This window comes from Ciconia boyciana, chromosome 15, assembly GCF_034638445.1.
Source record: "Ciconia boyciana chromosome 15, ASM3463844v1, whole genome shotgun sequence".
Lineage (NCBI taxonomy): Eukaryota > Metazoa > Chordata > Aves > Ciconiiformes > Ciconiidae > Ciconia > Ciconia boyciana.
The window spans coordinates 1,516,951-1,544,899 of NC_132948.1; the positions used below are offsets into that span (position 1 = coordinate 1,516,951).

The 27,949-nt window shown below is 57.5% G+C and overlaps 2 protein-coding genes across 2 annotated transcripts; both read left to right on the forward strand.

The window, feature by feature from the left end:
• The first annotated feature begins 174 nt into the window (after positions 1 to 174).
• SF3A1 (splicing factor 3a subunit 1) lies at positions 175 to 14,348 on the forward strand. The gene is made up of 16 exons (XM_072879619.1): positions 175 to 379; positions 2,413 to 2,525; positions 4,311 to 4,515; positions 5,366 to 5,623; positions 6,081 to 6,155; positions 6,882 to 7,032; positions 7,516 to 7,709; positions 8,360 to 8,477; positions 8,591 to 8,776; positions 9,139 to 9,260; positions 9,428 to 9,670; positions 10,335 to 10,545; positions 11,327 to 11,481; positions 12,291 to 12,392; positions 12,613 to 12,684; positions 13,615 to 14,348. The coding sequence occupies exons 1-16, from the start codon at positions 314 to 316 to the stop codon at positions 13,714 to 13,716; spliced, it is 2,373 nt and encodes a 790-aa protein (XP_072735720.1). The 5' UTR covers positions 175 to 313; the 3' UTR covers positions 13,717 to 14,348.
• A 2,312-nt stretch (positions 14,349 to 16,660) lies between these two features.
• On the forward strand, positions 16,661 to 27,883 carry TBC1D10A (TBC1 domain family member 10A). Its single transcript, XM_072880161.1, has 9 exons — positions 16,661 to 16,936; positions 20,314 to 20,413; positions 23,515 to 23,622; positions 23,944 to 24,050; positions 24,746 to 24,860; positions 25,137 to 25,202; positions 25,541 to 25,730; positions 26,075 to 26,229; positions 26,478 to 27,883. The coding sequence occupies exons 1-9, from the start codon at positions 16,731 to 16,733 to the stop codon at positions 26,868 to 26,870; spliced, it is 1,440 nt and encodes a 479-aa protein (XP_072736262.1). The 5' UTR covers positions 16,661 to 16,730; the 3' UTR covers positions 26,871 to 27,883.
• The last annotated feature ends 66 nt before the right edge of the window (positions 27,884 to 27,949 follow it).

Sequence of the window (27,949 nt, forward strand, 5' to 3'; positions counted from 1 at the left end):
GCCGCAATGGTACGCTCCTCGCCTGCTCCCGCCCCCGCCTTTAGGGAACCCCCCCTCCGTGTGGCGCGCTAATGGCACTTCCCACGGCGCATGCGCTCTGCCCCACCCAGCGGCCCCCGCCGGTGGGCCGTAGGCCGCAGTCTGCGCGTGCGTCCGCTCGTGGCGGCTCTGCCGCTTCCGGCGCGCGTGCGCAGCTCGTCGCGTGCGGCCGCCATTTCGTCCGCGGCGGTGTCGGCTTCCTCCGGCTCTCGCTCGTCTCGGCCCGGGAGCGGCTCCGGCGGGGAAGCGCTCCCCGCCGCCCCGAGGGAGCACCATGCCGGCCGGACCCGTGCAAGCCATGCCTCCGGCGCAGCCGGCGCCCCCCGCGGAGAGCAAACCGGTGCGGGCCGCGCGGGCGGGGGGGTAGGCCGCGCTGAGGGCGGGGAGCGGGGGCTGCTCCGCGGCCGGGGGCCCCGAGCACGGCCGAGGCGCGGGGAAGCGGCGCTGCCGGGGTTATCTTGGTCTCCGTCTTCTTACACCGCCCCGTTTCTCGGGCGGGGGGGGGCTGCTGATTCCCGCAGGCATCGCCCGCGGCTCCCCGTTCGCCCGCAGTCAGCCTGCGGGGGGGCGGGCGGGGGCTGCCCTTCGGCACAAGGCTGAGTCCCTTCCTGGAAGCGGCCCAGGGTTGTAATCGCGATGGACGCGAAGGTTTGCCGTAGGCTATGGCAGCAGCCCTGCCGCCAGCCAGAACGTGTGACCGGGTTACACACGCCCGTCCCAGCGTGCTGGGGAGAGCGTACGGACCAGGGCTTCGCAGTACCTCCTCCTGTTCTCTTCTGTCTCGGCCATGCTCACCTCTGCTGGAGCCTCTCCCCGGCCTTCCCCAGCCCATCCTTCCCCAGCCGTTCCAGCAGTTTCACGCTCCAGCATCAGCGCTTGTGCGGCTGTACAGCAAGGCAGCACAGGGAGCTGCTCTGACTGCAAATCCTGGGCGATTTGGTGTAGCTAGCACAACTGGGAGGAAAATCGTGGTTCCCAACAAACACCCGGAGTCTTTCATGCATATATGTTAGGAACTCAGCATCGTGGTTAAATAAAAACATCTCTTAAGCGTTGTGTTGCAGTGTCCTTCAGCTCCTCAGGATGATGTTGTTCAGAGGGAGTGGGAGTGAAAAACAAACGCGTTTATGGTGCCTTTTTCTTAACGCGCTTTATTAAGGGTGTATTTGACTCCAGAGAGTTTTCTGCCTTGGAGTCCCCATGGATTGAGCAGAGCTAGTAGCTTTACTGGTATTTTAAAATTTCCCTGACTGTCCCTGTTAAGATTATAAACAATTCCCATACACCTCTTCTCTGTTCTAACAGCCTTGTGAAAGTTGCTTGGTGAGGAAAGAGGAGATACATCTTTAGTATCCTGCAAAGAGCAGCTTCTGGTCTTACTGGAAGATAAAGCCGTCCTCAGGGAGCATTCTGGGATTTTAGTTCAGATCCACCTATAATATCAGTGACAAAAATGCCCTGCAGAGCTTTTCTCTATGGAACAGCTTTTCATGCAACCACAATGGGATTAAAAGCTATGTTTTATTTAATGCGGAGTTAATAATTCATATTCTAGTTTTTTGCAGTCCCACAGACCTCTAGGAATGTTCATAATTTCCAAACCTGTTTAGTACTGCTGAGTTATTCCTAGATGTGTTTTTATAGGCTTTCCCCCACGCTGCCTCTTGTCTCGGCATTTATAAACTTACTTGGGGTCAAGGCTGAGATAGTAAACATGCCAGGAGGACTTGTTTTGGTTCCCATGGAGTGGCCTTCCTCCTCGCCTTGCTGTGCCCGCCTGCAGCAGGTGCCCTTGCCAAGCAGACAAACTTTGTCTCCCACCCTGAGAAGCCGAGCAAGTAGTTTGTGGGGCTGGTGATTCAGATTGTTAAACCAGATCTTTGTGTCAGGAAATACTAAATGTTTTGGGAGCTGGGGAGGAGGACAGACAGTGCTGCCTGCCGTTTGGGTTGCTGTTTGGAATACTTAATTCTTACATAGCCTTCATTAAGCACGGGATTGCAGAACAATTTGTTGAGGTGTGTTAGGATTGTTACTCCCAATGTAGATGAGGAAGTTGAGAGAGAAGGGAGATGAATTTTCCAACTCAACCACCTGAAAATAAACCTAGTCTGGATTTGCAGCCTACCGGGCTATTTTTCACGCCCTGGTGCTGGTATATAGCACGTTACTCAATATTATTTGAAGTTCCTTCTCTTGTTTTCAGCTTTGATTTAGGCTATTTGAATTTAGTATCTTGATTGATTGCAAACACCACAATGAAAGATGTCTTCCTGTGCCATCACCTCTTCACCTTTTGAATAGTTGCTATAGTTGTGAGGCAGCAGTACAGAGGACTGTATATATATATGTATATATACATTTTTATTACAGCCAGAAGAGGAGCCAAAAGAGGAAGCAGCACCAGCCAAGCCCGTAGTAGGAATTATTTACCCTCCGCCGGAGGTCAGGAATATTGTGGACAAGACTGCCAGCTTCGTAGCCAGGTAAACGACACTGGTGGTGTCTCATGTTTCCTGGGATTTTCATGCTTCTCTTCCAGTGCTACTGTCTGCGCAGCTCCAGAAACTGAAGCAGGTCACAATCCTATGAATTTACACAAAGGATTGTAAGGATTGAGTCTATACCAGTGAGACTGTGGAAAAGAAACTACAATATTCTACTTAAGAGGCGTAAGACACGCTTTGCTAGAAAAGTTAGGGTAGTAAATAAAATTAAGTTCTTGGAAAAATCTGTAGTACATGCTGCAATAACTAGGTCACAGTTCCTGTTCCGTATGATCTGAAGGGGAAACAAAATTCCAGACAGAGAGCCTCGTTACAGGTGCTCCACTGAGTGATGAAGCCAAGAGGAGTCACGACTGTGTTTTACAGTGTGTAGGCAAATGGTAGGTGATGAACTTTCCGGTACAAGGGTGCTCTCTTGCTTGTTGAGCCCTGAGGTTAAGTCCCATCCCTGTTTGTGTACAGCTTGGTAAACTGCCAGCAGCTGGGATGTGTGTTTGTCCAAGCCTCGGTCATCTCTCTCTCCCTTGATAGCCAGAGGGAGAGAAGTGCGTACCTCCAGAGAGTAGTCTGATCCTCTCTTAGGGTACATGGACTGCCCGTGATGAGTATGGGATTTTTTTCCCCTGTTGACTGTAGCAGATTGATTAGCGTGAGTATAGAGGTCAAATTTAGGGGAGGAGTCTAAAAGTTGAATACATTTTACTCATTTGGGCTTCTTCCATTTGCCTAATGTCATCACTCTGCAAGTGCAAGCTGTTAGTACTACGTAGTCCTGTTGTTTAACGCTTAAGTATTTCTGGCTGTCTTATCACTACGTGAGGTCTTAGGGGACTGGATCTTGGTCTTCCTGGCAGTGTATGAGTAGCCCAGGAGGTAAATACCCCTCCTCAGCTGGCTGTGCAAATTCTTAACCTTCATGGTATCCAGACAGGCTGAACGCTGCGTGCTTTCGCCCCACTAAAACGGAATGGTTGTTGCTGTGGGTTTAAAACAACCGCTGAATGCTGGTCTAGTCAAAGACACTTATTGTGCAACTAATCTCTAGAATGCTGCCAAGGAGCGTTGGCTTCCTTTGAGGATAAGGAGGGGGCTGTCTTTATCCTTTGGTATTGTAGAGACCTCTTTTGGAAGAAGCGGAGTGTCTAAACAAGACTTGGAGGTATCCAGAGAATATGAAGAGAAACATGCTATGGCAGCTGTTAACTTTCTCCAGCTACCCTGAAATAAATGGCTTGCGCTTTGGATGGGAGGAGTGGACGTTACGTGAACTAAAACTTAGGGCTCTTCTAAATGCAGCACTCTGGTGTGGTCAATCTCTACACAGGCCGATGGTTCCCTACTCTTTTCCTTCTGTGAACTTTCTGGAAATGAAACTAGTCTTAAAAGCTTGTTAATAGAGCAAATAATTGGTCTAGTAAGTAACTTGTAAACTTCATCCGATAAACTGTCAGTCCAGTAAATGGCCTTTTGTTTGTATGTAGCCAAATGAGATTGTGGAACACTCGTGAGTGTGAGTTTTTAACTGTCTTAAGAAATATTCACTGTGAAGTGTTATAGACTAAATTAGGACAAATGCCTTTAACTTGCATGTGTACAGCTGGCTGCCGCGTTGGGTGTGAGTTACTTAGAGATAAACTCCTTCCACGTACAAGAGAAAATTCTTTGAGGGGCTGATGCATCAACACATCCTGCTGTGAAAGAAACAGATGTTTACACTTGAGTTGATGCCCATTCATCTGAACAATTTATCTTTTTCCTCCCCAGAAATGGTCCAGAATTTGAAGCTCGAATTCGTCAGAACGAAATAAATAACCCTAAGTTCAATTTCTTGAATCCCAATGATCCTTACCATGCATACTACCGGCACAAAGTCAGCGAGTTCAAAGAGGGTAAAGCACAGGAGCCCTCGGCTGCTATTCCCAAGGTCATGCAACAGCAGCAAAGTGCTCAGCAGCAGCTTCCACAGAAGGTAAGTATTCCTTCTCACTTTGGTCGAGAACTTGGCTTCTAACTGGTTGTGTCACAGCCCAACGTTAAGCAGGAGGTCTGAAAGACGAGGCAAATGAAGGAGTTACTTAGATATGTGCAGAAAAGGCAGCACTGAGAGGCTTGGAGTTTTGTGTCTGGGACTTTGTTTTGATGCAGATGTGCATCCCCCAGTTGGTGGTAACTCAAAGTTGTGTGCGAAAGAGCCAATATATTGTTCTCCTTGGTCCGTTTTAATTACGTTTAGTTGTGTGTTGACTGATATGGTACTTACACTAGTGATCGCTCGGACTGTATGAGTTTAGGAGTCCTGCCGTAGGCAAGTCTTTAGAGTCCCTTGGAATTCAGTTTGGGCTTGTAGCATGCACTGTTTAGTAGAAACATTTCCTTTTCTTCTGCCGGAAGGATCAACTTCCCCTTAAAACGTGGAGTGCAAAATGTTGCTAATCTTCTTTAGTTGTGCTAATCTTCTTTAGTTTTATACGTACTGGGTGGAAAAAGAACACTGACTGAATCTGAGTCTTTTCCACGCTTTGCATGGCCAACAGTCACGCTGTGTGGTATTGACAGTCCTGGAGGGTTGTAGTGAAGTCCTGATAGTTTCCAGTTTTGCTAGCTGTTGGAACAACTGTTTTTTATAGTAAGGCTAAATACAGATGTCCAGATACACCCTGGAGAAAAATGTGTACTAATTTTTCTCATCCTTGAAGCTGCCAGGATATCTAGACTGATGCTGCTTTCCCGCAGCAGTTGAAGGAAGAATGGGTTCTCACAAGTGATTGGTAACGGTTTCTTGAGGGCAGTCACTGAGCTGTCTCTGTTCTGCTCTGCAGGTGCAGGCCCAGGTGATCCAGGAGACGGTCGTTCCGAAAGAGCCGCCTCCGGAGTTCGAGTTCATTGCAGATCCTCCCTCAATCTCGGCCTTTGACTTGGATGTGGTGAAGCTAACGGCGCAGTTCGTGGCTCGGAACGGGCGGCAGTTCTTGACTCAGCTGATGCAGAAAGAGCAGAGGAACTACCAGTTTGATTTCCTTCGCCCCCAGCACAGTCTCTTTAACTACTTCACTAAGCTGGTTGAACAGTACACAAAGGTAGTCTTGGCAGTTTATCTCTCAAGTTGATTCCTTCAACAGCAGTATTGATTTTTGCAGACTACTGAAGCCATGCAAAACAGCCAGACTAGGAATATGTGCAGGTCCAGGAGCCCATCCTTTACATCTCGCTCCTTAAGTAGAGTGGGTATCTCACACGTTGTTGGCAACGTGCAGCGCTGAACGCAGTGGGCTGTTACTTAAAACGTACCAGACGCTATTGTAATATAAGTAAAAGTTGTGATTTTTTAAATGTGGAGCGTAGTTGGAAGGCCAAGAGTGAATATTTTTAAGTGCAAGTAGGAGCAATAAGTGATCAGAGGGTTGCAATAGAGTAAGTGGAACATAGCCCCAGGGGTCTGCTGATATTTTTATCGGTGTGGAAAAAGAATAATTGCTTTTAAGGAGGCTTTGGTAAAAAGAATTGTCACCAACTGTCATGCAAAATGTGTTTCAGATCTTGATCCCACCGAAAGGCTTACTCCTCAAACTCAAGAAAGAGGCTGAAAATCCCAAGGAAGTCCTAGATCAGGTATTGCATGAAAAAATCTGCAAAATTGCTGAAGCATTTCATTTATATTTTGAATTTTTTCTCTTTGCATGTTTCTGACTTATTGGCAGCAAATACGAATATACAGAGAATAAAATGGATGCGTCCCCTGTAGTCACTTGAATACAGGGTACTCCAGCTTGCCTTTAAACTACTAGCTGGTGTTCCTGTCGGGGGTAGTTTACTTGTGGCAGCATAGGGGCATGGATACCGCACGACGCCATTTCCAAACACTTTACAAAGTCGAATATTTCCCTCTCAGACAACTTCACTGTGACACCTCAGTCACTTATAGTCCTTCCAAGCTGTTCTTTATTACTTTGACTTCTGCCTTGGTCACACAGACTGCTTTTGCTTTGCAAAGGTGGCGTTACAGGGTTGTGGTAAGTGTCTATGGATTGCTTGCTGGCTGTGAATCTTCAGTGACACCTGAGTCATGTCATACCTGGGTGGCTTGGTCTTGGCTCAAGAAGTCTGCAGTTCCGGCTTTAGAAAACCACTTTATGTGCTGCTGCGCTACATTACTTAACAGGCAAACCTGTAGTTTCTAAATGAAATACAAATATTTCTTTGTCGTGCCAGGCCTCTGAAGTAGTGCTTGTGTGACTGCCCTGAAAGGGTTGGTAGCGTAAACTTCCAGATGCTGTAGAGGTGACTGATGTTTTTCTTGCCTGACATTTGGTGTGTGCTTTACGTCTGCTTGTGCAGGTGTATTACAGAGTGGAGTGGGCAAAGTTCCAGGAGCGAGAGAGAAAGAAGGAAGAGGAGGAGAAGGAAAAGGAGCGTGTTGCTTATGCCCAGATTGATTGGCATGACTTTGTGGTCGTGGAAACAGTTGACTTTCAGCCCAATGAGCAAGGTACTGCAGTTAACCCTTGTAACCTCTATGAAACTCTGCTCCCTTTGAGCAGGGGCTATGTCCTGAAATGCCATTTTCAGGCAGACATTGGGTTTTACAGTTGCATATCCTTCCAAGATGAAGTGGAAAGCATTCTAGTGACAGTGTGCAGGGCTGGTTTTTTTTCTGGAATCAGTAATGTTCTCCTTGCATGAAGTCCAGGACTGCACTAGTGTCTGCTTTTCCACTTTCACTGGGACAGCAGATCTTGTCCCACTTCCTAGTGGTGCTTTCACCTGTAAGTACCGTCATCTTCATGTGTCATGCTGATGTCAGTCTGTATAGACTGCATCCGTTCCCTTCTATATACCTTGGCTCCCAGGAGACTTTGATGCCACTGCTTTGTAAAGAAACTGCTTTTCATTCGAGAAACTGATATTTCTGTCTGTGTATTGAGCAATGAAATGGGATAGAGACAGAGAAGCTCTGTTTTCTGCGTTGTAGGGAATTTCCCTCCTCCCACCACTCCAGAAGAGTTGGGAGCTCGAATCCTGATCCAGGAGCGTTATGAGAAGTTTGGGGAAAGCGAGGAGGTAGAGATGGAGGTGGAGTCAGACGAGGAGGATGAAAAGCAAGAGAAAACAGATGAGCCCCCAGCCCAGCTGGATCAAGACACACAAGTGCAGGATATGGATGAGGTAACTAGTCAATAGAATCAGCATTGCTTTTGTCCCCTGAAGTTTTTGTGGTTTGTGATGTCCTTCATTTTCACTGTAAGAAGTTCCTCAGTTTCTTGAGGAAATGAGATTTCCTTCTGATGGAATTTCAAAACAACCTGTTTCTGCTGGAATGCTGGCATGTGGTATTTTTAATGTTTTCCTTGACAATACCATTTCCAAGAGAGAAATCCAGTAATTTTGTCACCTAATGGTGTGGATTTATACTTCTGTGATCAAGCCTTTTGGGCTTTCTTCTGCACAGAGTGTGGAACGCTGAAAGATGACTCATTTTACACTCTTCCTCTACCCACTGTATGTAAGCTGTTTTTCTGGTGACAGGGAACAAGAACATGATTAACTGTAAGCCCCTGCTTGCCATGCTGTGGTAATGTGGAAGCTGAGGAGTACTTGCTTCCTCTTCTGGGTCCACTGAATTTCTGAATCGTGATTATCCAGAGGAACCACTGTAGCATAGGTGTCCAGAGGCAAGGTAGCTCTGTTGCTTTGAAGCTGCATAATCAGTTCTTCCAGTGCTGCATAGGATTTTTATACCTTTCTCAAATCTTGTTTGTTGGTACTTGATTGCAGGAACTTGGTTATGAATTTTTTTTTTTCCTTCCCTAAATAAGGGCTCAGATGATGAAGATGAAGGTCAGAAGGTTCCTCCTCCTCCAGAAACCCCAATGCCACCACCTCTTCCTCCCACGCCAGATCAGGTCATTGTGCGGAAAGATTACGATCCCAAAGGTAAATCAGGCTGGTGAAGAAAAACTTTATTTCTTCCTGAATAATCACAAAAGCATTTGTTTCTAGGCTGCATCCTCCAGTGTGTTTTTAACAGTATGGTTTTGTTTTTCTAGCCTCAAAACCATTACCACCTGCCCCAGCTCCAGATGAGTATCTTGTTTCCCCCATTACTGGAGAGAAAATTCCTGCCAGTAAAATGCAAGAACACATGCGAATTGGTCTCCTGGATCCTCGATGGTTGGAGCAGCGTGATCGATCCATCCGTGAAAAGCAGAGTGATGATGAGGTCTATGCCCCAGGTCAGCTTGAGCATCTGACACAGCTTGTAAAACAGAGTTCCTGCATGAGTTCTGTGAACTCTTAGCACGCTCCCTCGCTCCCCCCAGGTCCCACCGATAAGGACCGTCTTAAATGTAGCTTTCCATATGATGTCCTTAGTGTGCTGATTATGTGGATACATTTGTCATCAGTACATTGAAGCCTTTCTGTAAACTTAAAGGCCAAGAGCATTAGCTGCTGCTGACCAGCCATCAGTTGCAGTCTCTTTCAAAAAAGAGCAGCATTTGACCATTAGGTGCCAGACAGTTTAAAGATCACTAAAAGAGGCTTGATCATGTTTGATTATATCACTTGAAATAAGATTTTCTCTTTTTGCCTGCAGGTTTGGATATTGAAAGCAGCTTGAAGCAGCTGGCAGAGCGCCGTACTGATATCTTCGGTGTAGAAGAGACTGCCATTGGTAAAAAGATTGGTGAAGAAGAAATCCAGAAACCAGAGGAAAAGGTAGAGTGGAAACTGTGGGTTTTTTTAACAGGTTCCTGTAGTATTATGAGTGCTCAGAGAGACCGGGGGACTTTGTTCTTCCTGTAAAGCTGCTCTCTTGATTTATTTGCAGCTCACGTTGCAGTCTGGACAGGCTGGAGTTATTCTGATTTATTTTATCCTCTCAGGTGACCTGGGATGGCCACTCAGGCAGCATGGCCCGCACACAACAAGCTGCTCAGGCCAATATTACTCTCCAAGAGCAAATTGAAGCTATCCATAAGGCCAAGGGACTGGTGCCAGAAGATGACAGCAAGGAGAAGATCGGTCCCAGCAAACCCAATGAAATGCCCCAGCCACCCCCTCCTTCATCGGCATCAAATCCCCCAGCTAGCGCTCAGCCTATCACATCCGTGCCTCGTCCACCCACAGTAAGTGTTTGGGCTTCCAAAAGCAAATGGCTGTGGCCGTAGTTAATTAGAAGGGAGTCCCGACAAAGGTCAAGGGTAATAAGAGCAGGGTGCTGGCTTAGAAGCGGGTTCTGAGTGAAGTTCGTGTTTCCAAATGACTCTTAAACCATCAGAGGAACCCTATTGAACTTGCTGTTAAAAACAGAAAATAAGACTTAGGTGGAGCTTTTCATCCGTAGCGGTACCAAAAAGACTTGATCAGCTGGGCAGAGGAAGAACCTGGGCAGTGAGATCTTGGAGGAAGGGAGTATGGCTAACAAAGGAATGGGTGGGGGCCTTTTTTTTAAGAAACGTTCACAGGTGACTCCCTGGCCTGGTGTTCCTGCCACAGGGGTTCTGCTACGTGTGTCTCCAAAATAGCTCCTCCTTTTAAGATTGCTACGTGGTTGATGGTCTGACACCTGAGTGGTGAAGGAAGGAAGAACTGTTTGATCTGTTAATGAGGCTCCTGTGCCCCTTTACAGGCAGCTTGGGCTGGCCGTACGGTGGGCTTGCTGAGGTTCCCAGCAAGTCTTTGGCCACTAGAAATCCTCTGTCTGTTGCCCTGGTTATTTTAATCAGGATTGCAAACAGCACTGAGCGTTCCCGCACATACCTGCTAAGAAAAATTACCCTCTCTCTCCAGATGCCCCCTCCCGTTCGTGCCGCTGTTGTTTCTGCAGTTCCAGTCATGCCTCGTCCCCCGATGACTTCCGTGGTCCGTTTGCCTCCAGGATCCGTCATAGCCACCCCCATGCCACCAATAATCCATACCCCGCGCATCAACGTTGTCCCCATGCCACCCTCTGCTCCTCCCATCATGAGCCCCCGCCCGCCTCCCATGATAGTACCAACAGGTCGGTAACTTCAGCTTTTTCTGGTTAATTGTCAGCTAATTCCTGTATAATGTGGGCTTGAGCTTGGATTCTGTTTTCCTTTTGTGCCTCTGATAATGGTGTGTAATTGGGATTGCAGACCCTAAGTCCCATCATTAAGAATTTTGGGGTGTTTGATATGACTTACCAAGCAGTACTGCTTTTGGGCTCAAGACTCCTCCTGCAGCACGAAATACAGAGAGTTCTCTCGCCCGTTTTATGCCTGTGTCCCCGGGGAGCCTGCCCACGTGAAGATTAAGAATCCACGTGGCTTTCCAAAAGGAACCAGAGTAAAGAGGAGCTGCCAGCACCTCGCTGGGTGTTACAGCTTGTTACAGAAGTTGCTGCTGCAGGAGTAAAAACTGTTGTCTGGCCCCTTTCCTCATAGCAGCTTCATAGCATTAGGTGCTTTTCAGTTGAAAAGCAAAATATAAAAAACAATTCTTCCTTTTTTTTTTTTTTCTTTTTAAACCGAGGTGCTGGCACCGCTGCATGCCAAACCGAGAGCAATTTCTTTTTTGCAAGATCTGCAGGAAGCTCTTGTGCCACTTGTTGTCTTTTCCTGGACTGTTTCCCCATATAAAAGATCTCCTAACGCTTGAAGTTTGCACGTTACTGTTGGTTGTGTTAACTTCCTCCGTGTATTGTGGAATTTACTTTCAGCCTTTATGGGTCTGCTAAAAGAGTGTTTGTGTAAGGGAGTGGCTGCTGTATACTCGGTGGATGACTGCAGGTTGTGTTGTGTCCCCCCGTCCCGTTTCAGCATTTGTTCCTGCACCTCCCGTGGCTCCGGTTCCTTCCCCAGCACCGATGCCTCCTGTTCACCCACCGCCACCCATGGAGGATGAGCCAGTCTCAAAGAAACTGAAGAGCGAAGATAGCCTGATTCCAGAGGAGGAGTTTCTGCGCCGGAACAAGGTACGTTTCTTGTGGAGAAGCGTCAGGGCCTCCTCTGCCCCAGGGGGTTGTAAAGGCAGCTCACTACACAGAGGGGAGCTGATGTGCAGAAGCACTTCGCAAGGGAGCGACTTTCTGAGGTGGCTCCTTCCTACCGTCATTCCCGAGCAAACTAAACTGCTTTGTATTTTACTGGAAAGAGCAATGCAGCGCTACACACAGGCGCGTAGTAAGATAGCACTCTTCTGTAATTAAGGGCAGTGAGAGGTAGGTTTACAGTAATGTAAAGCACTAATGCTGCTAATAAGCTTTTAAGCAGAGGACTGCTAAGCTGGAGATGCAAGGAGATTTAATATATCAGTGTCAGCATGATAGTATGGTAATGTGCTATAGTCCATAACAACATGAACTAAATGTTGGACTGAATTCCTTCCTGAGGAGTGCCATCATCGCGGGTTGAACTTTAAGTCAAGGGGGCTATACGGTTTTCCTGGACATCTGCACAGAGAACTGTCTCCTATTTAATGATTCGTATGTTCACTCTGTAATACTGTGAATGCCTGTCATGCTTGGTGAATGGCACACAAAAGGAGGGACTAATGAGAGAAATCCAACTAAATGTTTTATTTGGGTAGTAGCAAAGTAATAACTTTCTCATTGTTGAGGCAAATACATTTCTGTGTGTTCACTGAGAAGTTGAGATACGTGGCTAGTTTTGGAAATAAATAATTTGTCTGCCGCTCTGTGTCTATAAATAATTCGTCTGCTGCTTTTTTATCGCAGTCTTGAGCCTCCTTGCCTGTAAGAGACGTTATCTTTGTTTCCTCTAGGGTCCGGTCACGGTCAAAGTCCAGGTTCCCAACATGCAGGACAAGACGGAATGGAAGCTGAACGGCCAAGTGTTGGTGTTCACCCTGCCGCTCTCAGACCAGGCACGTAGCTTATTAACCGGGCCTCTACCCCTCCTTGTTTTGCTACCGAGTTTCTTTGCTTTGAGAGTAGCAGTTGACCTGTGTGGCAGGAGCTGTACAACTCTGGATGTTCCCCACGCTGCGGCCTCTTGCCCAGCAGGGTTGTGTGGCTGGGGGAGCAGGGCTGGCCATCCGTATGGTGGGGAAAAAAAGCCTGAGCAAGCTCTTTGCTTCTTCCTAGGTGTCTGTTATAAAGGTTAAGATCCACGAGGCCACAGGGATGCCAGCTGGGAAGCAGAAGCTGCAGTACGAGGTGGGTATAAGCCCTTCAAACGCTGTTTGTTACTTCAGTGCTTTCTCACGCACAAACTGACTTTTTACAAAAAAAAGTTCTGATGTACCTACTGACGTATTGGGAAGAGCAGAGGGAATATTTTCCCTGTCTGTACAGCACGCTTGGTTACAGAACTGCACACTTACAGCAGGACAGGCCTTTAATGGGTGGCATCAGTGGATCTGCACCTTGTCGCTGCTGCAGACAAGTCCGCTAAGCTTGATGGCTTTCTCTGAAATCAGCCTATTATTTTACTGGGGGCTTTTGACATGTACATGCAGCAGTCTGCTCCCACTGATCTGTCCTGCGTGCTCTGGAAGGTGGGCGAGAGTACCTTGAAACCCTGGCAGCTCTGAAAAGACTTTCTGCAAAACACGGAAGGGAAGAGATCTCCTCTCGAGACTGGAGCTGTTAGAAAGGCACCGTTCCTTTTTACTAACTTGTTTCCAGTCATGCCTGTGCACAGGCACAACCTGCTGCCTAAGCAGTGAACTTTGTGCGCTTACCTCTCACGAGTTCATCTACAGGCGGATACTGTGTTAACCCTTAGCGAGAAAGGAAGCTTAACTGATTGGTTTTTTTTAAGTAAAAAGAAGGGGGGGTGGAGTGGAGCCTACATAACTTCACTTGTTGTGGTGACTGTCTTTATCTATATGTTTGTAGAGGTATATAGTGTATATTGTCTGTTTGTACGCTTGCATCGTTCCCAGCATACCCACCTCCTGCGGTGCCCATCTTCTGAGGCACTGGGTTCTCTCCGGGGTTTTTCAGAGCCTGTGGCATTCTGTCATCGCCCTGTTCTGAGAGTAGGGCCGGGAGGGCTTCATCTGTGGGGGGTTTTGTGGGAAGGGAGCATTAAGGTTTCTGCCATGACTGGGTTTTTTTTTTTCCCTTTTCACCTCCCCTCAGGGCATCTTCATCAAGGATTCGAACTCCCTGGCTTATTACAACATGACAAGTGGCTCTCTGATTCACCTGGCACTCAAAGAAAGAGGAGGCAGAAAGAAGTAGGAGCCGTGGAGCCCGGAGACATAACATGGCTGCGTTGCCACTTGTGTAACCCCAACCCGTCAAATCCTCCAGCCTTTTAGGGGCGACTGCGACTGCCTGCCAGCTCTAGTTTGACAAGAGAGACTATGAAGCCCCTGTTTGGGTGGCTGATGGGAGAGGGGAAGCTGATAGAGCCCTGCAAGTTGTGTAAATGTAGTGACCTAGTATGTAACTGCAGCAGCCTGTTAGTGATCGATGCTTTGCTCGAATGCTGGCTCTCCACTGAATTCCCTCGTGAAGCAACATTGAGGTCATGCCCAGCTTAGGCTAGATCCATCTTTGAGGGATTTACACTGACCAAGAACATCATCTGTCTGACTACAGCGCTTGCTGCTTCGTTTAACCTTTTTCTAATTGAAAACTTCTTTCTTCTCAGCACGCGTATTCAGCCCCTTGTTCTTTTCTCTGTCTCCGATCTGTCTGCACGAGCCTCTCGCACTGACCCTGACTTGGAAATTTGTCCTCCCTCAGCATGGGTGTACGTGGTTGTTCCCTGCGATAAAGGAGATCTGGGTCTGTGCACACTAAACAGCTTCATGCTGCTTCTGTACAGCCTGTGATTTGTTTTAATAAACACACGTCTCGGTGCAGGATTCTGTCGCAGCTCTCGTTCCTTGGGTTTGGGGTTTTTTAGATGGAGATGTGCCTGGCTCCAGAGCACTCGGACGGGTTGTGGGGATATACATTGGGGTTTTGTAATTAAGCTGTTCACTATAGGAAATCCTTCTATTTTCTAGGAAAGGCTGCAAGAAAAGGGTTTTGTTAAAATTTCCGTAGTGCTACACAGTTATTCCTGAAGGTGAAGCATGTATATATGAACGCTTATGTCTGGGGGGGGAGCAGAAACACTTTGAACTTAAAATTATTATTGGAAAAGGTGTTTTATGCTTTATATCATGCAGCTGGCATCTCTTGGTCCTGGAGAGCATACAGGCCTGAAAATAGGTCACTCCTGTCCCTTCAGTCAGAGCTGTGTTGCAGTTTGATACAAACCTAACCCAGAGCAAAGTTAATCTGTGGGGAGGTGCTGAGGGGCCAGGGAAGAGGCGTCGTCTGTTGCTGCCCCAGCAGCCCTGTGCTTTGGGTACCTCTGCTGCTCTTCTGGGATAATCCAAAGCCATGGATTTTTTTTGTTTGGTTTTTTGGGTTTTTTTTTGTTTAGTGATGGTCAGGCATTACAGGAACATCCTGTTTACCTTCATCTGCGCTTAGGGGGGGAGAGATTCAGCAGGAGGGAAGAGCCAGCAGCCTCCCGCTGCCGCTGGGCTCCCCTCGGGGGGCAGGCAGGCGGGAGGAAGCCCTGTTGCTGTAGGGAAGGAGCCTGGCGCTGGCCCAGCCCAGGTGGCCAGCAGTCCCCCGGCCGCGGTGGCCAGCTGCTGTCTTTGACAGATGCCCGCGTGTCTGACTTTGTCACACAAAGGCAGCTTGCTCCCATCCCTGCTGTAGGACGCCAAATTCGGAGTGTCCCGGCGGGTGCGGGCGGAGTGATGGTGGATGTAGGGGCTCTCCTGCCCGGCAGGAAGGTGGGATAATTACTTCCCCTTTGCTTTTAAAAACTAGACAATAAGTACAATCTTAGAGAAAACAAAACTGGGCAGCGAGTGGTGTTTTCCAGAGCTGATAACAAAACTGCAAAGAAAGCTCTGAAATGGAGAAGTCACGTTTTTGCATCTGGTGCAGGGCCCAAACGTGGTGGACTGTGGTTAAGGTCATCCAGCTTTTCTTCTCCAGCTGTGAACCGCCCCGGCGCTTGGTGCCCGAGGAGCTCCCCGATGGCACGCGTGTTTCCTCGATGTCTCTGGCTGAACGCTGCGCTGGTGCTTAGGTGATGACATTTTCAGCCAAGCCTCTTTTACCAGCCTGGCAGGGCCGAGCTCCCGGCCCCACGCCCTGGCAAGAAAACTTCCCACTAGAAATAGCTCGTGTGGAGCCTTGCCAGCCCGTTTCTATCTAAATATTACCGATAAATGCTGTAACAGGCTGTGCGTGTGTACGTCTAGCACAAAACAACCCTTACCGCGCCTTGCACTTCACTGGGGAAGGATCCGCAGGGCTCGAGCTGCCAGAAAAGCCTGGAAGGAGGTTGAGTTGTTGCTGACTTTAACGAGCTTCGTCCCCTCGGTCCTGTGGCCATTTACCCAGCACCTCAGCCGCCCTGCGCAGGGGCTGGGCTCTCGCAACCCCCGGTGCTTGGCCGTTCGAGGGAGAAAAGGGAGCGCTGGGCTGCAGGGCTGTGCGGTGGGACGGGGCCGGCTGCCTCCTTCCCTGCGGGCCGGCCCCTGGAAGGCTTCACCCGGGGCAGGTGCCACCAGGGCCCGGACCCAGCGCTGTCACCCGGTGGGTCACGGATCCTTTTGTGCTTTATTTTTGGAAGAGCCGGGCCGGTTTTACCCGTCCGGGGTGAAGGCGGCGAGGCCGTTGGGGGCTGGGGAAGGGGAGCGGGGGGGCTGGGGCAGGCTCGGGGTGCGCGGTGCTCAAAAAGGGGGTGACGGGTTGTGCCTTTGGCTTCAGCGCCCTGTCCCAGTCCGTGCCCGCTGCAACCCTCGCTCAGCCCCAGTGGCGTCCCAGCACGGACCCCGGCGTCCCGGTGAGCACGCAGTGCAGCCCCCACGGGTTCCCAGTGCCACAGCACGGGTTCCCAGTGCAGCCCCGCTACGGGCTCAGCCCGGTCCCGCTCCGGACCCGCTCCGCTCCCAGTCCCAGCGCTGCCCCGCTCCCGGCCCTGGCCCCGCCCCTCTCGCTGGCATCGCCGGGGGCGGGGGCAGGCCCTGACGGACAGCTCCCTCCCGGCCTCCTGGCCAATCGCCTCCCGGAGCGGGCGGTCCCCGTCGCCACCCGTGCGGCTGGTTGGCGGGAGGCCCGCTCCCGCCCAATGGCGTCGCCGCGCGGGGGCGTGGCTCGGCGGGCGGGGGGCGTGGCCGCCGCCGTGGCCGCGGCATGGAGGAGCGGCCGCGCCGCCGCTGAGCCGCGCCGCCATGGCCAAGAGCCGCGGGGGCGGCGGGCCCGGCTCGCCCGGTGACGGCCACCACAGCCTGGCCGGGACCCGCGAGAGCCTGGCCGAGCCGGGCGGCGACGAGCTCAGCTCCCTCGGGTCCGACTCCGAGGTGAACGGCGGCGGCCCCGAGGAGCGGCGCGTCGACAAGTTCGGCTTCATCGTGGGCAGCCGCAGCGCCGAGGGGCCGTGAGTGGGGCCGGGGCCGGGGCCGCGCCGCGCGTCTCGGGGCGCTGAGGGCCCGGGGGAGCCGCCCTGGGCCCGGCTGGAGCCGCCACCGGCCTCTCGGCCCCCGCAGGGCCGGGCCGCGGGGCCTCGGCCGCTGGGCCGGGCCGGGAGGGGGTTGTCCTCCGCCCCCGGGCCCTCGGGGCCGGTCCCCGGCGCCCCGCGGGCAGCCCGGCCCCGCTCCGGCCCGCGTCCCGGAAGAGCAGTCGCTGCCGGGGCGGGCTGCGGGCGAGCGCCCGCACCGCCGCTCCCAGCCCGCTTCGGCTCCGTGCGGGCGCGGCCGCCCCGGCGCCGGTGCCGCAGGCTGGGGCGGCCCGGCCCGGCCCGGCGGGGGTGCGCCCGGGTCCCCGCTTGCAGGGCAGCGCCCGCACCGGGCGGTCACATCCTGCCGGGGGAGCCGGGCCGGCGGGGGCTCTCCCGGGCCTCGGTGCCGCCGCCGTCCCCAGGCTCTGCCGCCCGGGGCTGGGGCCGGTACCCGGGGCATCGCGCACGCCCGCGGTGGAGGCCCCAGCAGCCGGGGTGGGCACAAGAGCCCCGGAGGCTGGGCCCGCTTCCCCCCGACCCTCCCGCGCCCAGGAGGGGGAGAGGCTGGAAGCGGCGTCCGCCTCGGGCGCGGAGGGGCGAGGGAGCTGGGAGCTGCCAGCGGCGCCGAGGCCTCCCAGCCGCCTTCCCCGCGCCGAGGTCAGTGTCCGGTTACCTCCGGGCCTCCGCTCCTCCGAGCGCTGGATTCCCGTGTATTTTTGGGAACGGGGGAGGCCGGACCGTCGCCCGGCGTCCTGCCGGGGGAACCGGCTCCGGTAGCTGCTGGCGAGGGCACCGTGGCGAGGAGCCGTTGGCCGGCCTCCCTCTGCGGAGGAAGCTCTCGGAGGAAGCGGGGCAGCCGAAATCAGCTGCGAGCAGCCCGCGGCCGTGCCAGCCCAAGGCGCTGGGCCCCGGGGTGGTGCCGGCACCCAGGAATGCGCTCCGGGCTGCCGGCGAGCCGGTTCGGCGGCGTGTTCGGTGTTTACCTTCCTGGCCGTGGCTTCGCGACGACGCCCGGAGAAGCGCGCGGGGTCGCGGCGGGGACGACGCGTGGCAGCCCGCTCCTCTCCGGCTGGGACGTTACCTGGAGCGGGCTCCCCTGCAGTCTGCCCGCCTGCGTGCTCCGGCGTCAGCCGGGCCCCGCGACTCGGTTTCCCCATCTACCAGGAGCAAAGCGCTCGCCCCCCCGTAAGCCTGTGGGTGTTGTTTGGTCGCTCTGCGGGGAGAGAAGGCACCGGAGGTTTGACTGCTGGCGCTGGGCAAGGTGCATCGCTCTGGGTGATAAACCCTGCCCCTGCCCGCCGGGTTCACGGCTCGGTGCTGTGGAAGCAGGGTGATCTCTCCAGCCCGGGGTGCTGCACCCCATCCTGGCCACCCACCATGTTTTGGGGACACTTCAGATGTCCCAGCTGTCGTCCTTGCAGCCACCGGCTGTCCCTGGGTGCTCGGGTAGGTGTCCCTGTCCCTGGGGTTCAGCAGGCAGCGGCTCCCCCAGCCAGAGCTCCTGGCGCTGGAGGCGAGCGGGGGTGCCGACAGCGTGGTGACTGCAGTCACTGGGGACTGAGCCTTCCTCCCGCGCCCTGCAGGTGTGCTGGGGCCCGATCCTGCCCTCCTTCGGGGCTTTTATCCACTCCCCGTCTCTCCCAGGAGCGGATAAACAGAAGTGGATGGCCTCCCTCTGGGGCTGGTAGAACTGGGGTTCCTCTAGCTAGAAGGGTTTTGGGGAAGCACGGGGAGGGCAAGCGGGGCGTCCCAGCATTTGTGGAGGGTCTGGGGGCACCGGGAAGGGCCGAGCTGTGGAGCCGTCACCTGCAGCGTGGGTGCGGAGGAGCGCTTTCCCTGCGTAGGGCACCTCGCTGCCTCCCGGCCTGGGGTGCCCCCGCCCCGTCCTCCCCGCCTCGGCCATCCGAAATGCCTCTGGTCCTCGCTCTGTGCCCGCTGCCAAGCAGCCATCAGCTGGTAACAGCTTCCAGTCTGGGCTGGCCGGGCTCCAGCGGGCCCGTGGCCAGCTCCCGTGTCCGGCGTCCAGTGCTCCCGAGCTTCCCACGCCTCGGTGAGCCCCGGCTCCTCCAGCAGCCCAGGCTCCCCGGCTCGGGGCCAGCGCTCCTTCCGTCCCCGTGCCAGGCTGCACTGCCGGCCGTGCCCAGCCTGCGCTGGGGAGGTGGGGTGGCCGCACCGAGCAAAGCGGATCACTTCGGAGAGGGTTTGCTCTCCGAAGCAATTGCGCTCAGCCTGGTCTGACCCGCTGCGGTGGGTGGGACCCGGCGGGGAAGGGCTGGGCAGGGAGCGGGGCAGTGCTGCCAGCTGGATGCAGTCCTGGGCTCTCCGTGCTGCTTTGCTTTCCGGCTCCTAAGGCGGGGAGGTCTGGGAGAAGGCAGGGCCCGTGTGTCCTGGAGCAGGGCTCGGTGCTCTACGTGTCCCTGGGGGATGCTCGGCACCTGGACCGCTGTCCTCGGAAAGGATCTGGCTGCTCCTGGGATCAGCACGGCCGCAGGGCAGCGCGGAGCCGAGCCCGGGAAGGCATCAGGTCTCTGAAGTTGGCCCTTCTCCACTGGTGGCTTGAAGGAGCTTCTGCTCTCCCCGGGATGCGCACAGCCGGGGCCTGGCTGAGCTGTCTGTTGCCCCAGCTCTCCCCGATGAAAGGCAGAGGGTGCCGGGGGGCTGGAGGCTGCGGTGCCGGCTTCCCCCTCACCAGCTTTGGCGTCACAGCAGCATCCCCGCCGGCCTCGCCAGGGTTAAGTCGGATTCCCCGGCTAGGCTGAGCCGTTGCTGGAAAACACTCCCCTCCCTCCTGGGGGACCCTCGGCCGGGCTCGGCGCCGGGCCTGGAGCAGCGCCAGGCTTTTGGGGTGCGAGCATGACTGGGGCCGCGCAGATGACATGATGCTTATGGCCCCGGCTTTCTCCGTCTGCAGCCGGCCCCTGCAGCGGGGATCGGGCCTTGCTCAGCTCAGCTCACGGCTCTGTCCGTGCTCCCGGGTTCCTCGCCTTCCTGGCGCGCCCCTCTCTCTGGGCGCGGGTCCCCAGCGATGCTCAGGCCCGTGGTGGGTGTGGTGCAGGCTGCTCCTGAGAGGTTTTGAACTGCTGGGGAGCCGGGGCTGCGCTGGCGCGGTGATTTCACGGGTGGTGAGCGCTTCCGGCAGCGCCGAGCAGCTGCCGAAACACTGGTGCTCTCGAGCGTGTCCCAGCCGGGCTCTGCGCCTGGGGGAGGGCAGGCAGCCGGCCGTGGGGGGCACCCCGGGCGCTGGAGGGGACGGGGGGGCTCTGTGATGCAGGGAGGGCTTGCGGCCATGCTGACCGGCCTCTTCCCCCGTCCCGCAGGCTGGAGGAGGTGCCCTTGGAGGTGCTACGGCAGCGGGAGTCCAAGTGGCTGGATATGCTCAACAACTGGGACAAGTGGATGGCCAAAAAACATAAGAAGGTAAGTGACGGCCTTGTCCCCTGGGGCTGCCCCGGGACAGCTGTGCAGGCGAGAGGGGGCGGCAGGGAGGGACAGCTGGGTGCGGCTGTGTCCCCTGGAGGCTTTGGGGCAGCCCGCGTGTCACCCGGTCCCCGCAGGCCGATGCGTTGCCTTTGGATGATGCCGTTGGCTCGAATGGGCCGTTCCCTCCCCGCGACGTTTCTCATTGCGGGAGGGAAGCTGGAGCGTGGCGGGGGGCTGAGCCTGCGGTCCCCGAGCCAGCCTGCTCTGGCCCCCGTCTGCTCCCTGCCGGGCTGGAGCCTTCCTAGGGCTGCTTTGGCTGCCTGCAGGCAGCCATGGGAATTGTTCGGTCATGGAAACTTCTGGTCTGAGCATCTTGTAGACCAAAAAAAGCTCCGGGTAGGAAATGTTGGAGCCTGATGTGCCTGATGCTGGTCTGCAAGCTGGGGTCCCCAGGAGACTCGTGGTGGTGTGTGCTGGGTGGCTCCTTGGCTCGGTCCGTTGGGGCTCCCTGACCTCCCGAGCCTGCGAACGAGGCAGAGATGGGATGCGGCAAGTCCCGGGCTGCTGCCGTGTGTCTGCTAGAAGCAGCGAGGCTGCTGGCACGGGTCAGCGGTGCCTGAGAGCAGCCGAAGGGCGGCCGCCGCCGCCTCCTCCTCCCCCCCCCCCCGCCGCTGGCAGAGCCTCCTGGCACTGCTCTGTGTGCTGTGCTCCCGGGAGTGCTGTCCCTGCTCGGTGCCTGGTAAACGACGCAGGAATCCCTCATCTGTTTCTTGGCCGCTCACAAAGGAATTGGGAGAGCTTTTTGGGATGCGGCAGGCGGGCGCTTTGTTCTGCGGGCGGTTTCCGCTGCTCTCCGGCCGTGCCGCAGCATGGCCTCCGGGCTCCGGTGAATGATCCGGCAGCTGTACGTCTGGCAGAGGAGCTCCCTCTTGCTTGGGCTGAGCTCCTGAGGGGCTCCGTGGGGCTGATGCGCTGTGTAGTCTGTCCTGCAGCAAAAATCCATGCCCAGGGCCTCTGAGGTCTGCTCTGGAGAGCTGCTTCATGCCTGGAGCCCTGGGGCTGCTCAGGGAAGGGTGCCAGGCCTGGCCTCGGGTGCAGTTGACCATCCCTGCTCTGGCAGGAGCCTGGCTGCTTTGGTACGGGGCCACGTGGCATGGCTCGGGCCCTGCTGCTTCGGAGGAGCTCCCCATGCCTCCGAAAAACCCCGGAGCTTTTCTGGCTGCCTCACCGGGGTTGGCTGACAGCCCGGGGATCTCTTGGGCCAGCTACTGCCGGGCTCGCTCACACCTGCACCGCTCCAGGATCCCGAAATGCTCCCTCCCTCGCCCCCTTGGCCCGGATCCCAGCACAGCCACGGCCCTGCGTCCTTCATGGTGCTGAGCCGTGCCGGCGCTGCGTGCCGGTCCCTGCCCTTTCCAGCCAGACCGAAGGAGGGCAGACGCGTGGGCAGCTCCCGGCGCTCTCCAGGGACGGGCAGCACTGCCGGCTGCTTTTCAGGCTTCTCTTTGCTGTCGGCATCCCTCAGCCCAGACGTGCTCCCGGTCCCTGGAAGGGCACGGTGGGATCCCGGGGGCTGGATAACCCCGGTGCAGGGGTGATGGCAGGACCCCGTACGGAGCCAAGGGGATGAGATGCTCAGCTGCTTGGCCCCAGCCGCACTGAGCCTGGCCAGCTGGAGGGGCTGCTGAACCAAAACCCAGCAAGGCGGCTTCCTTCCTGGCAGCTTAGCCAGCAGGAAGGGGAGCCGGCTCAAAAAGGCAGCCGTCAGCAGCGGCAGAGCTGCCCGCAGTCACCCTGGGCATCGCCCGCCGCGTTTCCTGCGAGCACAAAGGCCCCGCAGGGCTCGGGACCTGCCCCGGTAAACAAGCAGCGCTGCGGCGAGGGAGCAGCAAACCCTCCTGGGGATCCGGCGTTACCAGCGCGCTGGGCTGGGCTGCTTGGAAGCACAGCTGCCTGCTCCCAAGTTACGCCGGCAAACAGGGAAAAGGAGCTCTGGGCGGGCAGGAGAGGCCCAGGGAGGCGTGGGGAGCTGTTGGCCACGGCTCGCAGAGCCCTGGCACGTCTCCGGCACTTGGCATGTGCCACCCAAGCGGAGACTTGAGGCATGGAGGCCGTGCTGGGTTTTTGCAGGGTTTTATGTGGGGTAACTGTGCTGAGAGCACCGGTCTTGTGGGGCCTCACTGTGCTGCGTGCCCTGGCCAAGGGCCACGGGGAGATGGTGCTGCTGCTTCCCCAGGAGCTGGAACGGGATGTGTGAGGGTCTCTGGTTTTGGTCCCTGCTGGGGTGCTGGCCGCGGCAGGGTTAAGCGGGCTCGGCTCCCTGCTGCGGGGTAGGTACAGGCGCTGCCTCGTCTGGACTTTGGTCCTGGCCAGTGCCTTGTGCCAAGGAAATTAGGGGCTGACTGTGAGCATGGAGCCGGCCTCAGAAGCCAGCCGTGTGTGGAGCTGGGGCCGGGCCAGGCCTGCCCTTCTGCCCGGGATGAGTGGACGGGAAGGCTGGGGTGCTCCGCAGGGTGCACCTCCCTGCTCTCCGTGGCCCCGAGGGTGAGCAGGAGGGCTGGGCTGGGGGCCGGGGAGCCCTCCCCTGCGTCCCCGGTGCTTCCTGTGGGCCGTGCCAGGGTGGGGAGGGAGCCACCCGCTCCTCACCTTGGCTCCAGCATTTGCTTTTCCAGCTCCCAGCAGGATCCTGCTTTGAGGCAGAGCCGGGCTTGTTTGGAGCTGTTTGCAAGCCACAAAGCCTCAGCCGGGCTCCTGGCACCCATCCGCAGCTCCCTCGTGCTGGTGTAGCTCTGCCTGGCACGTTAAGAGCAATGCTGGGGCGAAGGGGGTGCGCAGACCCCTCCTGAGACCCTCGGGGTCTCTGGCTGCCGCTCCCCGGGCCATCCCATAGGTCTGTGCAATGCCAGCCGCCGTCCCGGCACACGTGGCTGGGCATCCTGTCCCCAGGGCCGCAGGGACACGTCCCCTTGTACAGCGAGGCAGCAGGGGACCGGCCTGCGACCGCGGTGCTGGGCCCGGCTCCCGTCTTGCCCCAGGGGCCCCTTTGCTCCCTGCTGCTCTGCCGTCCCCCCATGCCGGCCGCGTTGCTCCCCCCACAGATCCGGCTGCGGTGCCAGAAGGGGATCCCACCCTCGCTGCGAGGCCGAGCCTGGCAGTACCTCTCCGGGAGCAAGGTCAAGCTTGAGCAGAACATCGGCAAGTTCGACGTGAGTGCAGCCGGGGACCTTCCTGCGCTGCCGGGGAGGGGGTGCTGGTGGAGGGGGACAGTGCTGGGGTGGCTCCTGCTCCCGCCAGGGCTGGGGTGTCTGTTAGGCTCGTTCCCGCCGTGTGTGGCTCAAGGGGGCTAGCGTCCCAGGCAGCGTGGGCTGACCCGTGACCTGATGGGGCTTGTGTCCGGGGCAGAGGCAGGTCCAGCCCCGTGGCTGCTCTGCCGGCTCCCTTGGGCTCACTACGGGCCCCACGTGCCGGGGTGCGGCTGGCACCGTGCCCGTGTGGGGTGTTGCTCACCCCAACGCTCTCCTCCCCAGGAACTGGATCTCCTCCCGGGGGACCCAAAGTGGTTGGACGTGATCGAGCGGGATCTCCATCGGCAGTTCCCCTTCCACGAGATGTTCGTCTCGCGTGGAGGCCACGGGTAAGTGGAGCTGCTGCGTGTCCGGTCCTCGGTAGCCACCAGGCTGGACCAGCACCATGGGGTGGGCACTGTCTATCCCAGCTCATGGAGCCGCAGTGTCCCCCGCAGTGTCCCCCGCAGTGTCCCCCGCAGTCCTTGCACCCCCCAGCTCGCAGGGCATGCAGGCGTGGGCTGAAAGCAGGATGGCTTCCCAGGAGCTTGGTGCACAGCCCTCGGCACCAGCTCTGACAGCCAGCAGGGTGGGAATTGCCGCGGCAGGAGGGCAGAGGGAGGAGACAGCTGGCTGTGGCATCCGTTTCACCAGGGAAATGCCGTTCCCCGCGTGTCGGGGAGCATCTGCGCCGCTACGCTTGCAGCTGGGTCCCTGCCCGGCCACGGCTCACCCTGCGCCAGCACCCCCGGGAGACGGTCGGTTCCCTGTCTCGCCTCTCGCGTCCAGGCAGGATGGGGCCTCCGTGGGCAGAGCTTCCCGGAGCAGAGCCGTGGTTATCGTGTCCCGAAGCCCTGGGTTTGTGTGGAAGAAGGATCCTAGCCAGGGACTGACTCGCACTCGCGGGGGAAGAGTGGTGGCCAGCGGCCAGCCTGCGGTGCTGGATCACCGTGCCATGCCCAGTGCCGATTTGGTCCGTGGGGAGGCTGCTGGGCTGTGTCCATGCCCTCTCTCCACCTCTCCCTCCCCCGGGGTGTCTCTGCAGGCAGCAGGACCTGTTTCGGGTGCTGAAGGCATACACGCTGTACCGCCCGGAGGAGGGCTACTGCCAGGCCCAGGCCCCCATCGCCGCCGTCCTGCTCATGCACATGCCGGCCGAGGTACGAGCACGTGGCGGGGAGGGCAGGGAGACTCGGTGGCCGGCGAGCTGGGACCAGCGGGAGGGTGTGGGTCGCTTTGGGGTGGTGCGGATGGGCTGGGTGCTCGGCTCACGCACCCATTTACCCCAAAGCTCGGCTGGTGCAGGGAGGTGCCCTTCGTCCCGGGTGTGCTCTGCCTCCTCCCGCCCGCTCCCCTGGTCCCCGGGAGCAGAGTGGGGGCTGCAGGGACATCCCCGGGGACACCTGGGCGCTCACCCGCTGTCCCTTGGCTTGCAGCAAGCGTTCTGGTGCCTGGTGCAGATCTGCGAGAAGTACCTCCCCGGCTACTACAGCGAGAAGCTGGTGAGTGAAGGGCCCGCAGTGCCTTCAGCGGTGGCAGGGACCTGTCATGTCTCCAGGCTGAAAGCTCCCCCAGCTCCTCACCCCGGAGAAAGAAGGGAGCCTGGGGAGATGCTGGGTGCTCCCACGGTCTCCGTGTTGTGCCACAGCCCCCAGGAGCATCCCGCAGTCAGGGATGGGGGCTCGGCGTAGCTTTGCTGCCGGTGTCCGTGGGGCACAGCTCTGCTCCCGTAGCCAGGTCTGGAGGGTGGGCTGCTCCTCCTCTGGGGCCGGGCACTGGGGAGCTGATCCCAGGGCTGGGGTCAAGGCCCTCAGTGGGGCTCTCGACGCTGTCCCTGCAGGAGGCCATTCAGCTGGATGGGCAGATCCTCTTCTCGCTGCTGCACAAGGTCTCGCCTGTGGCCTACAAGCACTTGAGCAAGCAGAAGATCGACCCCATCCTCTACATGACGGAGTGGTTCATGTGTGCCTTCTCCCGCACGCTGCCCTGGAGCTCCGTCCTGCGCGTCTGGGACATGTTCTTCTGTGAAGGTAGAAGCTCCCCACCACCCTCCTCTTCCTCCCGGGGTGACCGGCTGCAGCCCCTGCGGCACGTGGACAGCACTCGGGGCCGCAGCAGGAGCGCTGCTGCGGCCGCTTGCCTGTGCCTGGCACATGGGACCCGTCATAGGGCAGGTTTGGGGCAGCCACATGCCTGGGGCGGAGACTGGGCTGTTTTCCTGGGGGTTAGGGGGCACGTGCGTCCCAAACCCACCCTCTTGCCTGTCCTGACTGCCAGCAGGACTGGGACCTGGTGCCCCACAGCATCTGAGGGACATGGCGGCAGCGTCACCCTGTCCTGCCTGGCCCTCGCTGCCTCACCTCTCCCCTTGCAGGGGTGAAGATCATCTTCCGAGTGGGCCTCGTGCTGCTCAAACACACCCTGGGCTCCTCGGACAAGCTCAAGTCCTGCCAGGGCCAGTATGAGACCATGGAGAGGCTGAGGGCCCTCAGCCCCAAGATCATGCAGGAGACCTTCCTGGTGCAGGAGGTGAGGTGCTGGGGAGAGTCGGGGGGCCCAGTGCCGCCCAGTTGGCCACACTGCTGGACTGGGCTGCCCCTGGGTGGGCAGAGCTGGCATAGCATGGGGGCAGTCCCCAAAGGGCTTGGATTTGGGGTTGCCTCTGCCCTGGGGGGGCATCCCACACCCTGCCCCAGTGGCTGGGGTGCCGAGGCAGCCCCGGGTGGCACTGTCACTGTCGGGGGAGATGCTGATGGCACGAGTCTGTCCCCCCCCAGGTCATCGAGCTGCCGGTGACAGAGCGTCAGATCGAGCGGGAGCACCTGATCCAGCTGAAGAAGTGGCGGGAGACGCACGGGGAGCTGCAGTGCAAGTCCCCCCCACGCCTGCACGGTGCCAAGGCCATCAGCGAGGCCGAGCCCCCCACCCGCAAGGCGCTGGAGCCTGTCCCCTCCATCATCGTCCCCCCCGGGCCCGCCCCCGTGCCCAAGGCCCGCAAGAGCAAGGAGAAGAGCAGAGAAAAGGGCCCGGCCAGCCCCGCTAACGGCCCCGGGGCCGAGGGCAACGGGGCACCCGGCGCGGCCCGGGAGCTGCTGCACCCCCAGGTCTCCCCCCACCACCAGTCCAAGGAGAGCCTGAGCTCCCGGGAGAGCGAGGACACGTACTTGTAGGGCCCGCGCGGCGCTGGGTCCGCACCCCGGGCAGCCGGGCTCAGCTGGGCTGCGCACGGACCCGGGCTCAAGGACGCTGCTGGGGGGTGCGCGGGGACCCGTGGCGCCTGGCGCTGGGGGCTCTGGGCTGGAGGGAGGGGGACGGGCTGGCTGGTGCGGCTCCCTGGGGACAGCACGGTCCCTGCGTGCAGGGATGCCCGCTCGGGGCGGGCTCGAAGCTGGGGGGCATCCACGGGAGCTTGGCCAGGTGTGGTGACCAAAGGGGACACCGTCGGTCTGCGCTGGGTGCCCACCCCGGCAGGGTGCTGGCACCGCGAGTGGTGGGAGCCCTGGCAGGGGTGGCTGAGCCACCCGAGCTCCCTCCCCACGGCTGGGGGGGCCGAGCTGCCCCTCGGGCCCTTCTCCCTGTCCCAGAGCCCCTCGACCCGCTGCCCCGGGGTCCCGCCCGTGGCCCCCGCCCTGCGCCAGCCGCGCAGACCCAGACTCCGAGCGCCCACGCCTGGCGCAGGGGGACTGGGGGTACGCAAGGAGCTGGGGGGACCCCTCGCCCCCCTCCTCTTTATCTAGTGAGGATGTATCAAGCTGTAGCCCTATATGTAGTACCGAATTTACCTACTCACTGAGCCTATTTATTATTCCTCCGTGGCAGTAACCGTCGCAGGACAGGGACCGAGGTTGGGAGTTGCGGGCAGGATGCACCGGAGGCAGCGGGGTTCGATGCCAGACCACAACCATGGGGCTAAAGCCCCCCCACCCCGTCCTCGAGCTCCCCCCAGCTTGGGGGGGAGCGTTCACCCTGCCGGGGCTCTCCCCGCCGCTGCCACCCACTCCAAGCCCCCCGCAGAGGTGAGACGGGGTGCCTGTGGGGTGGGCGAGCAGCCGGGCACTCCCTGGTTGCGGGGGTCCCCTCTCTCCCCCCTGCCCTCCCCAAGGGCGGGGGGTGGCTTTGTAAAATAAAGCGGGGAAAAACGGTTTTGTACAAAGGGGTAAATAAAGCAGGATTGTGTAAAGGCGCAGTGCCTGCGGCTCCCACCATGTCGTTCTGTCGCCTGTGGGGTAAAGGGTGGCACGGGATGGGG

Bases quoted from the DNA above. Each gene is read 5' to 3' on its own strand.
- SF3A1 (XM_072879619.1), top strand. From the start codon at position 314: ATGCCGGCCGGACCCGTGCAAGCCATGCCTCCGGCGCAGCCGGCGCCC. The intron at 4,516-5,365 runs GTAAGTATTCCT...TCTGCTCTGCAG, and splicing joins AGCAGCAGCTTCCACAGAAG to GTGCAGGCCCAGGTGATCCA. The intron at 11,482-12,290 runs GTACGTTTCTTG...TGTTTCCTCTAG, and splicing joins AGTTTCTGCGCCGGAACAAG to GGTCCGGTCACGGTCAAAGT.
- TBC1D10A (XM_072880161.1), top strand. From the start codon at position 16,731: ATGGCCAAGAGCCGCGGGGGCGGCGGGCCCGGCTCGCCCGGTGACGGC. The intron at 16,937-20,313 runs GTGAGTGGGGCC...CCCGTCCCGCAG, and splicing joins AGCCGCAGCGCCGAGGGGCC to GCTGGAGGAGGTGCCCTTGG. The intron at 25,731-26,074 runs GTAGAAGCTCCC...CTCCCCTTGCAG, and splicing joins GGACATGTTCTTCTGTGAAG to GGGTGAAGATCATCTTCCGA.